Source organism: Tribolium castaneum, chromosome 7 (assembly GCF_031307605.1).
Source record: "Tribolium castaneum strain GA2 chromosome 7, icTriCast1.1, whole genome shotgun sequence".
Lineage (NCBI taxonomy): Eukaryota > Metazoa > Arthropoda > Insecta > Coleoptera > Tenebrionidae > Tribolium > Tribolium castaneum.
In genome coordinates this window covers 10,779,941-10,792,992 of record NC_087400.1, presented here as the reverse complement: position 1 = coordinate 10,792,992, position 13,052 = coordinate 10,779,941, and the positions used below count along the sequence as shown (strand labels likewise).

Genomic DNA, 13,052 nt, shown 5'->3' with positions numbered 1-13,052 from the left:
TCGTCTTTAAGTCAATCTTTGAGGGAAGATTGTTTTGAAGAGGATGAGATTGAATGTAGTCAGTTAAGTGTGAAAGAGAAGCAATTAGCTAATCACGCTGTTGCTAATATTGTTCAAATCGTTGATGAGGATGATGATGATTCTATGGTTATTCCTTCATCACAATCTGATAGTGAATTATCGTTTTCTTTACCATTCACGCAATACCTGGCTCAACATGGTATTGAAAATGATTATTCGGACGACATCTCGTTGACCTTAATAGACCAGTTTATTAACGAAGACGAGGCGGCGTCCAATCCGGTTGTGGATGAAGGAACTTGTCCCATCAATAATTCGATTACCGATGAGTTAAATGTATTTGATAATGATATGGTGGTGGTGGTGGAAGAACCCCCAATCTCTCCCAGTCCACCACTACCACCACAAAGCCCCTTCGTTGAGCCAGTGTTTACCCGCCCTGTTACACCAACATCTCCTGAAGCGGCACCCGCGGTATTAACTCAACCCCCTATGATAACATCGCAGGACATCATTGACGCTTTATCGGAGCCTTGGGTTGAGGTGGAAAACATTATCAATGGTAACGTTGAACATCCCCCTCAACCCAATTCACCGATTATTGAGGAAAATGATGTTCTGCCAGAGAGATTGGTGGTGGTAGAGGCCGAAAATAACATCATTCGGTCACCACAACCATCACCACCACCGTCACCCATAATATTATCACAGGGCGTCAATGACATTCAACAACCATCTGTCATTGACGCACTGGCAGAGCCGTGGGTTGAAGAGAGGAGGCAGGGTGAAGAGATGGATGTTGAAAATGACATCATTCAACCCTCTCAATTGTCACCCATTCTAGGGCAAATAAATAATAGGATTGAGAATAGGGTGGAGGGTGGAGACGATGACGACGACGATGACATCATTCCACCCACTCCCCCTCACTCACGATCAAGGAGGCGTCGGCGCCCTAGAAAGCCTCGTAGACGTTCGCGAAAGTCGCCATTAATATTAATTATTAATAATTATAATATTAATATTAATATTAATGATGTTAATATTAATAATTAATATTAATAAATCCTATTTCCATCCCACACTCATATCAAGTACATTTAATTCGGACGCGATTTTCCAAATTTTAACATCATACTACCTACAACACGATGGCAAGCATGCTGCTCCTCCTCGAGGTCTTGCTGGATACCTATCTTTGAACACAAAAAAATATATATTTATATAGTATAAATAAAAGTCTTTCAAAGATAGTAACAGAAGGCAGCCAATTTATAATTAAACTTTGTTAGTAACCTGTTTAATTTATTGATTCATATTTTCATAAGAAAATGCATCACTGTGAAAATTGTAATAAACAATTTACAACCCGTCAATCACGACTACGCCACGAAAAGCTCTATTGTCAAGTGGTCAAAAAACAGGAAAATGGAGGACCGACCGCCAAAAAACAGAAAATATGTCATTCAACTGGTAAGTTATAACTAATAGGTACTCTATTTTTCAATTATTTTTCTTTTCTAGCTAGCAACAATTATATGTGCGTTACATGTAATCAAGAAATTGCTCCAAAGCTTATTACGGCCCATGAGAGAAGTAGACAGCATAGAAATAATTGTCAAAGTACTCCCTTGGAGGATGGGGTGTTTGCACTCAGCAGTGCATTTAAATCACGCATCGCTTCATATAGGATTTGTGATGAGGGCGATTATATCGATTTAAATAAATTTATGGATAAAATTCACAATAAATTACTTAGACTTATTGTTTCACAAATTGAAAAATTTAGTACAATCAAAATTAATTTGGAATTATTTGAATTGTATACCATTGAATCAAAAAATATATTTGATGTAAAATCTTTTAATACTACTAACAGAATTGTCACTTTAGGCACGAATATTAGGAATATGTTGCATGACTTTCAAGAAGTTATTAGTCAAAAAATGATGGATTATTTGGAACGAGATTCAGGTAGTTATATATTGTAAAAATCTTTATAATACAATTATTTTTTTGCTTCTTTGTTTTAGGCTGGACACTTGTGAAAATCTTACATTTAGAATTAAATGTAAACTATTACAATCCATTGAAAGCGTCATCGTATATCCCACTACCGCCAAGCGTGAAAATGAAGAGGGCAATAGTTAATGTTCAAAATCAGGATATTCATTGTTTTGGTTGGAGTGTCGTAGCAGCAGTGTGTCTACCTATGGGACCAGAACATTTACCCAGTTCATATCCACATTGGTCGACACTTTTTAATTTCCAAGGTATTGAATTTCCTGTAAAACTGGATAGTATTGCAAAATTTGAAAGTCAAAATAATGTCTCTATTAATGTTTACGGACTTGAATTACTTTATGTAAACAATAAGGTAAAATTTGAAATTGTGGGACCATTATATTTTACAAACTTTAAGAAACCGGTACACATAAATTTATTATTGTTGAGTGATAACGATGGTAATCAACATTACTGTACAATAACTAATTTGCCACGTTTAGTATCTTCCCAACTCTCAAAACATCATCATTCAAAATTTTTCTGTGATGGATGTTTACAATATTTCACAACCCAAGCTTTATTAGATAGACATTCTTCGACTGATTGTGGAAAACTTTATGCTAGAATTCCAAATAATGAATTAATAACAAATAGATTTGGTTATAATGTTCCCGCTAATGTATTAGAATTTCAAAATTATCATCATAAAATGACTATCCCATTTATTGTTTATGCTGATTTCGAATGTTTATTGAAACCTATGAGTACAGTTGCACCAAATCCAAATCAATCATTTTCGATAAAAACTTTTCTCCATCAACCATATTCATGTGCATATTACATTAAATGTTCATATAACGATCAATTATCTAAATTCCAAAGTTTTCGAGGACAGTCATCTGTGGTTGACTTTATTACAGCATTAGAAATAGATTTGATAGAGATTTATAAAAAGTATTTAAGTATTGTACAACCAATGCTTCCATTAACTATTCAAGAAGAGTTTGATTATCTTACAGCAACGAAATGTCATATTTGTCAAAAACCTTTTCAACAGAATGATATTAAAGTAAAAGATCACTGTCATTTAACGGGTCGTTATAGGTCCGCCGCGCACAGTAATTGTAACTTGAATTTTCAAATTCCAAATTTTATTCCGATAGTATTTCATAATTTAACAAATTATGATAGTCACTTATTCATTAAAGAGTTGGCCCTTGAAGAAAGTGAAATTAATATCCTTGGTAAAACTAAAGAGAAATATATTACATTTTTGAAAAAAATTTGTGTAGGCGAATATCTAAATTCAAACAATCGAATAGTCAAGGAGCACTTACACTTGCGTTTTATAGATAGTTTTCAGTTTTTGGCATGTTCATTAGAAAAACTGGCAGCAGCCTTGGATGATGCTCAATGTATGGAAGTAAAACGATACTTTCCCGTTGACAGAGAATTTCAGTTAATTAGACAGAAAGGGGTTTTTCCATATTCATTTATCGATGATTTTTCTAAATTAGATCTCAAGGAATTACCACAAAAAATTGATTTTTACGATAAACTTCGCGATGAGCATATTTCTGAAGATGATTATCAACGAGCTAATACCGTATGGAATACATTCCATTGTCAGACTTTAGGCGAATATTCTGATCTCTATTTAAAAAGTGATATTTTACTATTAGCTGATGTCTTTGAGAATTTTCGAAACATGTGCCTTAAGCATTATGAACTTGATCCAGCACATTACGTGACAGCACCATCTCTTAGTTGGAATGCTATGCTTAAATTTACCCATGTAAAATTAGAATTATTGACTGATATAGATATGTTGCATTTTTTCAAAAAAGGGATTCGTGGGGGAGTTAGTACATGTGTTAAACGAGCGGCTCAAGCAAATAATAAATTTCTTCCAAATTATGACCCTTCGAAACCGACATCATACATTTTATATCTCGATGCAACAAATCTCTATGGTTGGGCTATGAGTGAAGTACTCCCTTTAGGTGGATTTACTTGGTTAACGCAAGACGAAATTAATTCACTTAGTATTATGGATTTGACTGATACCACACCTGAAGGTTATGTCCTTGAAGTAGATATCTCTTATCCTCATCATTTACACAACTCTCATAATGATATGCCATTTCTACCTGAAAATTTAATTCCACCAAACGGAAAATGTGCTAAACTCATTCCAAATCTATGTGCTAAGACAAACTACATAATACACTATCGAAATTTAAAACAAGCTCTACAAAATGGACTAGAATTGACAAAAATTCATAGAGTACTAAAATTCAATCAATCGTCATGGCTCAAACCATATATTGATTTAAATACGAAATTACGAAATCAGACTAAAAATAAGTTTGAAAAAGATTTATTTAAACTCATGAATAATAGCGTGTATGGAAAAACCATGGAAAATGTCGATAATCGGGTAGATATTAAACTGGCTACACATTGGAAAAAAAACGGTCACAAGTATGGAGCAGAGACATGGATAGCCAAACCACAATTCAAAAATTGTTCTATTTTTACTGAAAATTTAGTTGCAATAGAAATGAATAAAGTTCAAGTAACATATGATAAACCTATTTATGTAGGATTCAGTATATTGGAAATTTCAAAAACTTTAATGTATGACTTTTTTTATAATTTCCTTAAAGTTAAGTATGGAAATAATGTACAGCTTTTGTATACGGATACGGATTCATTAATTTTAGAAATTTATACGGAAAACGTATATAATGATATTAAACAGAATATCGATCGGTTTGATACTTCAAATTATCCCAAGAATAATATTCATGATATTCCTAAAACTGTGTCTATTATCGGTAAAATGAAAGATGAGTATGCTGGTGTACCAATTGTACTACTTTATGGCACCGGTGCCAAAGCATATTGTGTGCAAACAGTGAATGATTTAATTAAAAAGGCTAAAGGTGTAAGTAAACATGTAATTGATAAATCTCTAACACTGTTACAATATCGGGCAATTGCAACAAATCCTTCATCTTCATCAGTTTTCTGTGTTATGAACGTTTTCAAATCTTATTTACATAATATGTATACCGAATTAAGGAATAAAATAGCACTGTCTAATTTCGATGATAAACGATACATTTTAGGTAATTCAATTGATACATTAGCCTGGGGACATTACGATATTGATAGAGATCGAAATTTAGATTCTCTAATTAGAGAATTGCAAAAATATGTGGAACCCACTGATTGAATTTTACCTTATTGTAGAAATGTAACGATATGTAACTGTTTATTTATACTACATATTTATTATTATTATGTATTTATAATTGATGTAATGTGTAAAGTATTTTTATTTGTATTTTGTAAGTCAACAATGAAACTTGTGCAACAAAAAGATTTATTAAAAATTTCTAATCACGACTATTCAGTTTGTGTACCCTATCAACACTTTCCTAAACATAATACTTTATTCAACAATAGTGTAAAAAGAGGACTAGTGGTTGGACGTTCTGGATGTGGAAAAACAAATGTGATATTAAGTCTCTTGCTGCATCCAAATGGATTACGCTTCACAGACATTTACTTATTTTCAAAAACCCTACAACAACCAAAATATCAATTTTTAAAATCGGTTCTGGCACCTCTCGATAAAGTCGGTTACTATGAATATGAAGATGGTGCCGAAATTCCTCCTCCTAAAGAAATCAAACCCTATTCCATAATAATATTTGATGATGTAGTCACTTGTAACCAAAATATAATACGTGATTATTTTTGCTTTGGTAGGCATTATAATATTGATTGTATATATATTAGCCAAACGTATTCTTCCATTCAGAAACAATTAATTCGTGATAATTCTAATTTCATAATTATCTTTCCTCAGGATGTATTAAATTTAAAACATATTTTTAATGATCACGTTGGTACAGATATGTCATTTGAAACCTTTCAGAAAATGTGTTCACAGTGTTGGCGAAAACCGTATGGATTTGTTACTATTGATAAGGATGCTGAACAAGACAATGGGCGTTATCGTAACGGTTTTGATCAGTTCATTAAAATATAAATGTAAATGTTTGTCAAAGATTTATTTATTAGTCGACGATCGACATGGATAAACGTTTAGCTTTAGAGCTGGATAAGGCAAGACGACACGTTAAACAAAAAGTACGATCATTATCTTCACACATTGCAAGTTCGCAAAGACGTTTCGCAACCCACATTCAACCTCTAACCGATCCAATAAAAAGTTTAATTTCTGAAATTAAACATGAACGCGAAGTTGTCCCAAAACAGGAAAAAATATCAATTCATCATGAGATCAAACAACCGGAGGCGAAGCGACTTTTTGAGTCAACGACTACAAGCCGTAGTACTACATCGCTCGATCCACGATTCAGTTTAATGCGACAACATGCGGCTGCTAGCACACCCAGAGAGGAGGGAGAGTCACTCAGGAACGTGACCATTGGAAAGTTGCAAGAAACATTAATAAATTTGTCAAAAACCGATGCATTTCGCCATTTTCTTAAACAATGGACCGGTTTACCTCGACAGTACATTGAAGATATGATTATTGACACAGAAAACAAATTTGATCATCAATATGGTGTGAGACATGGAACCGAGGCAAATAAATTTTTTATTGGCAATTCTGAAATTGATTTCAAAGACGATCATGTAATCGTTCAAAATGTAGCTTATCCTGATACACCTGGATTGTATGAATTATTATTTAAAAAAAATCCAACTAATTATACTCAATCAGATTTAGAAACTTATCGAAATATTGTCATTCGAACCAATGCAGACAGAAAAAACTATAAACCAAATGCACAAATTCTGGGTAATGTAGGGAACAAATATAAAACAATTATTCGACATTTCTCGAGACAGCCACTACCGCTTCAGGAACACCGTGCATCTCAGTCGCCGCCATTTTACAGTGATACTGAAGAAAGCCTTGATACCGATCAAGGTCAATCGACTCCCGTCCAGCAACGAAGCCGCAGTAGTAGCCTTTCAATTCTCGTACCACCAGCACGTAAACAGTATCCGCGACTTCGCAACATACCTGCAATACAAAGATTGCAGGCTCAAGGTCATGAACAATCAACTCCGACAAGTAGTATCCAACCAATATCAAAAAGAGTTAAGGGTGGTAGTATTCTTCGCACATTGGCTTTAACAGATAAAAATTTAGAATTTGTTCCCTACAAAAATCCCAACACACTCGTAAATAGACTACGTCTTTTATTATCATCGACAGTAGCTGGTAATAATAATCATATGAATGAAATCAATCGCATCATAACAGAATTGCGTGAATCGAAAATAATTCGTTAATAATTTAGAGACGACTTGTATATATTGCAAACACCTTATATTTTATAGTTAGTATTTCTACATACTTTATTCATTCAATAGACAAGAATATGACATTAGATAAATTTGGTGAACACATTAGTGAACACAAAATTCGGACAACTTTACAACGTGTCAAATCTTTCTCATATACCACAATCTCACTCTTTGGGACATTGGATCCAGCTAAAAAACTTTTTGTATTATTTAATATTGGTACGAATTATATTTTCCCATTAAAAGAAGCAACGATTACGTCTGTAAATGGTAGTCCATCGAGCGGGTGGATTGCATTAATTAATTCGAAACAAACTACGAATTTAATTGGTCAAACTTTACGTGAAGGTGACAAACTATCATTTAAATATGGACCCAAAACATCAGAAGCTAAACCGATATATATAGAAATAGTTTTAAAAGTACCAATCCATCATGAAGCGTAGTGATTTAAATATTAAGCGTCAAGTTGTTAATGAACTACATGCACCGGCGAGAGTGAACTTTAAAAGACGACGTGTGATAGTGAAAGGTTTAAATGATTTATTGCAACTCGATCTGGTTGAAATGATACCATATTCACGCGTCAATAAAGGCTTTAAGTATATCTTAATGGTTATCAATGTTTTTTCTAAATTTGTATGGGCTGTTCTATTAAAGAATAAGTCGGCTTTAAACGTTCCTAAAAACATTCAAACAGATCTGGGAAAGGAGTTTTACAATAAACATTTTCAACAATTAATGAATAAATACAAAATTAATCACTACAGTTCTTATTCGAATTTAAAAAGTAGTGTCGTCGAGCGCGTGAATCGCACAATCAAGGGAATGATGTATAAAGAATTTTCGGTGCAAGGTCACTACAACTGGATAAACATTTTACCTGGCATAATAAAAAAATACAATAATACCAGACATAGGACTACTGGTTTAAAACCGATTTCAATAAATAAGAAAAACGAACGCAAAGTTTTGGATCAAGTTTATAGTCATCTTAAAACAATGGACATTTATAAACCCAAATTTAAAGTTGGTGATTTTGTTCGAATTAGTAAACATCGACATCATTTTAAGAAAGGGTACACCCCAAATTGGAGTAATGAAGTATTTACAGTTTCGAAGATTCAAAATACTAATCCTAGAACTTATTTGCTACAAGATGTTTCTGGAGAAACAATACGAGGAGGTTTCTACACAGAAGAATTACAAAAAGTTAAATATCCGAATGTATATCTCGTTGAGAAAGTTTTACGAAAGAAAGGTAACCGTTTATTCGTCAAGTGGAGTGGAATGGATAAAACTCATAACTCTTGGATTAATTCATCGGATATTACATAGATAATTATTATTATTATGAATTGTTTTTTTTAATAAAATAAACTAAAAGGAATCGATTAAAACACTTTATTTCATCAATATTATAGGTAGTACATTAAATATCCTTAAATCTATTATAAATCCTCCATATTATTCTACCACTTATTTAATTATAAACTAATTAAATCAAGACGCCTCTTGAAACCTTTAGTTTACCTCGCCTTTGACGCGCGCCCGACACTGATCAAGGTTAACAAGTCTGCATCACATTACCTATGCACATAAATAATATATGAATACAAATACTATAAAAAATAAAACTAAAACAATGCTATTTTTAGTAACTCATTTGAATTTCTGAATTGTAGTTTTGTCTGTGGAAAGCAATTTCACATATCCACATTTTGGAGAATGTTTTTTATGCTCCATAAACGCATCATCACTTTTTTCCCATCGTGAAATTATTACTCCACAAACAAAACACTGGGTACAATCAGATATTTGAATATAAAACAATCCCGCTTTTGCTAAACTCCATGGAGATGGGTATGAATGTACCCAGTTCTTATATCATAACAGTCTTTTATCAAAACACTCGTATAAACTTTTTTCATATTGTCCATCGTCTAGACACATGATTTTTTATTTATTTATTTATTTTAAGAAACTATCACTAGCACAAAACGCACACTACTTCACACACATAAGTCTTTTTCCGATAATTTCATCCTACTCTTCGGCACCCTCGTTAACTGTAAATGAAATATACATTTCTTTAATTTCTTTTCATCCTCCATTTTACATTATGTTCACTCACCTAATATTTCATCATCAACACGTTGAAACTCAAAACAATGTGCAGATGTCGGGTTTGTAGCATCTTCTTTTCCCAAATATATTAAATATAGTGGACGTGGACCTCGTAATAACTCATCAATTTTCTCCTCAGTCAAATAATCACTTGTTCTTCTCGGCAGAAACACTGCATAATTGTCCAACTCAACAAGCACTGAATTTCCGAACAGAGACTTTGTGCGTCTAATATTATGTATGCGGAATCTTGTGTTCAACTCTAGCTCACCAGCTTTTAAAATGGGCTTCTGTCCGCATCGAGCGATTCGATTCAATACATCCATGACCCAGCAGCGAATACTCTTAGACATTAACACAGATATATGCACTTTTTTATATTCTTATTTCTCGGAGGATTAAATCAGTACTGACTGCTATCAAACTTGTACTAAATTCTATATGTTAACTATACCCCCACTTTTTAACCTTGAATGAAAATGCATCAATATTGTGGCCTTGAAAAAGTGAGATAATGAGAAAAAGTGAGATGAAAACATCAAAGATAAAAAGGGAATGACTGGTCTTGAAACAGGGAGCGACTCTGCTTGCTGGTCACACCTACTTGTATCAGTAGGTTGAAATAGGTGTACATAAAAACATGTAGCTTTTTTTTACAACTTTTATTTTTTTATACAATAATATAATATTTATATTTTACTACGACTACTACTTAGCTAAACTACATTATTCTCTACGAAAGAACCCCGGCCCTAAAAAATTCACAATAAATTACTGTTGAAAAAGAATCAATAAAACTTACTTCTTTAATTTAAGGCATTATGATTCTTTTTACTTCTTAGGAAGTCGAGGTAGCTGGGCTCATTGAAATGATCCCAGTTCTCCTCTTCTTCTTGCATCATCACTTTACTTATGACATTATGATTCTTTTTACTCCTTATGAAGTCGAGGTAGCTGGGCTCATTGAAATGATCCCAGTTCTCCTCTTCTTCTTGCATCATCACTTTACTTATGACATTATGATTCTTTTTACTCCTTATGAAGTCGAGGTAGCTGGGCTCATTGAAATGATCCCAGTTCTCCTCTTCTTCTTCTTGCACCATCACTTTACTTGAGGCCCTTCGTTTTTCTTTATCGGCCCGATGACACTTCCAAATGTGCCTTTCGAGCCGAAACCAAAGAAGAACGTGGTTTTTGTCGTATGGACAAACTATAATATCCTCTGAAAAAAAAATTATTTCCAACTAAACTACTAAAAAAATATTAAACTTACCAGGAGTATTATAAATAGAACTTTTTCTGATGGCTTCCATTTTTTAAAGAATTTCTTGTTATTGCAGATATACACAAGAACTGTGTTACACAACACAACACATTAACTTTTATACAGTTTGGGGTGGAAAATGAGTAAGGACAATTGCGCGATTCATCTTGAATGAGTGAGGAGTTGTTGGCCTTGCAAAAGTGGGGAGTAGCATGAATGGCCTTGACCTTGAAAACATCAAGGTCCAACAATGCCTTGGCCTTGAAGTGGTGGGGGAAGTGGGAGGGGTTGGCCTTGAAAAAGTAAGAGAGAGAACGAGTGGCCTTGAAAGAAAGAGAGGGGAAATGGGCGGGGTCAAACTCAAAGTCAAGGTTGTGTTGTGTTGTCCCCCCATTCGTTATCTACTTAGGAGTAACTGTAACAATAAATTAAGTGTATTTTAAATCACAAGACATTTTCTGTTAAATCACTTTTTTTAAATATTAATTATTTTCAAACTTATATCTCGCTTATGGTTAGTCCTATATGAAAAATGCAAATAACTATTTTGTAGGAAATTTTATCAGCTTTAATTTTAGTAAAAAGATAAAAATTGATAGGAGTAACTGTTTTCGAGATATAAGCAAGAAACCAAAAAACTGTTACCTTAATTAAGCGATTGCATATAAGCAAATTTAGTACTATTAGTATTATTGTTATTAATGTTATTGTTATTAATATGACGACTAAAAACGACTCTGAAACCTTTAGTGACTTTTATGTCTTCTCCTTTTTTCTCTACTAAAGTGTTAGACACAATTTAGTTTAATTTCAGTTTTTCAAACATTTTATTTTAAAGCAAATTTTTGTTAAAGATTATTTATATCCAACTCTATAACTCGCCTATGGTTGGTCCTACAAGAAAAATGCAAATAACTATTTTGTAGCAAATATCAGCTTTAATTTTAGTAAAAAGATAAAAATTGATAGGAGTAACTGTTTTTGAGATATAAGCAAGAAACCAAAAAACTGTTACCTTAATTAAGCGTTTGCATATAAGCAAATTTAGTACTATTAGTATTATTATTATTAATGTTATTGTTATTAATATGACGACTAAAGACGACTCTGAAAACTTTAGTGACTTTTATGTCTCCTCCTTTTTCCTCTTCTAAAATGCTAGACCCAATTAATTTAGTTTAATTTCAGTTTTTCAAACATTTTATTTTAAAGCTAATTTTTGTTAAAAATTATTTATATCCAACTCTATAACTCGCCTATGGTTGGTCCTACAGAAAATTTGCAAATAACTATTTTGTTGGAAATTTTATCAGCTTTAATTTAAAAAAAAAAAGATAAAATTTGATAGGAGTAACTGTTTTCGAGATACAAGCAAAAAACCAAAGTGAAAACTGTTACAGTTACTGAACAAAAATGTAATACAGTTTTCAATGTTTGAGACGGAGTCGAAGATGCAGCATTTAAAATCGACTCTGAAGACTTCAGTGACTTTTATGTCACCTCCTTTTTCCTCTAATAAAGTGTTGGACCCAATAAATTAAGTGTATTTTAAATCACAAGACATTTTCTGTTAAATCACTTTTTTTTAAATATTAATTATTTTCAAACATATATCTCGCTTATGGTTAGTCCTACATGAAAAATGCAAATAACTATTTTGTAGGAAATTTTATCAGCTTTAATTTTAAAACATAAAAATTGATAGGAGTAACTGTTATCGAGATATAAGCAAGAAACCAAGAAACTGTTACCTTAATTAAGCGTTTGCATATAAGCAAATTTAGTACTATTAGTATTATTGTTATTAATGTTATTGTTATTAATATGACGACTAAAAAAGGCTCAGAAACCTTTAGTGACTTTTATGTCTTCTCCTTTTTCCTTTACTAAAGTGTTAGACACAATTTAGTTTAATTTCAGTTTTTCAAACATTTTATTTTAAAGCAAATTTTTGTTAAATATTATTTATATCCAACTCTATAACTCGCTTATGGTTGGTCCTACAAGAAAAATGCAAATAACTATTTTGTAGCAAATTTTATCAGCTTTAATTTTAGTAAAAAAATAAAAATTGATAGGAGTAACTGTTTTCGGGATGTAAGCAAAAAACCAAAGTGAAAACTGTTACAGTTACTGAACAAAAATGTAATTCAGTTTTCAATGTTTGAGACGAAGTCGAAAATGCAGCATTTAAAAACGACTCTGAAGACTTTACTGATTTTTTATGTCACCTCCTTTTTCTTCTAGTAAAGTATTGGATCCAATAAATTAAGTG

The 13,052-nt window shown here is 32.5% G+C and overlaps 1 protein-coding gene, 1 long non-coding RNA gene and 1 other non-coding gene across 3 annotated transcripts; 1 reads left to right on the top strand and 2 right to left on the bottom strand.

The window, feature by feature from the left end:
* Positions 1-527: 527 nt before the first annotated feature.
* LOC103313332 (uncharacterized) lies at positions 528-4,405 on the top strand. The gene is made up of 3 exons (XR_010334912.1): positions 528-1,494; positions 1,546-1,995; positions 2,055-4,405. It is a non-coding gene; the product is annotated as an uncharacterized LOC103313332 (transcript).
* Positions 4,406-8,776: 4,371 nt separating this feature from the next.
* Positions 8,777-9,943, bottom strand: LOC135266805 (uncharacterized). The gene is made up of 2 exons (XR_010334976.1): positions 9,521-9,943; positions 8,777-9,455 (listed from the first exon to the last, which is right to left on the bottom strand). It is a non-coding gene; the product is annotated as an uncharacterized LOC135266805 (long non-coding RNA).
* A 296-nt stretch (positions 9,944-10,239) lies between these two features.
* Positions 10,240-10,826, bottom strand: LOC135266752 (uncharacterized). The gene is made up of 3 exons (XM_064358007.1): positions 10,787-10,826; positions 10,349-10,735; positions 10,240-10,265 (listed from the first exon to the last, which is right to left on the bottom strand). Exons 1-3 carry the CDS (start codon positions 10,824-10,826, stop codon positions 10,240-10,242), a joined length of 453 nt encoding a protein of 150 aa, XP_064214077.1.
* Between the last annotated feature and the right edge of the window lie 2,226 nt (positions 10,827-13,052).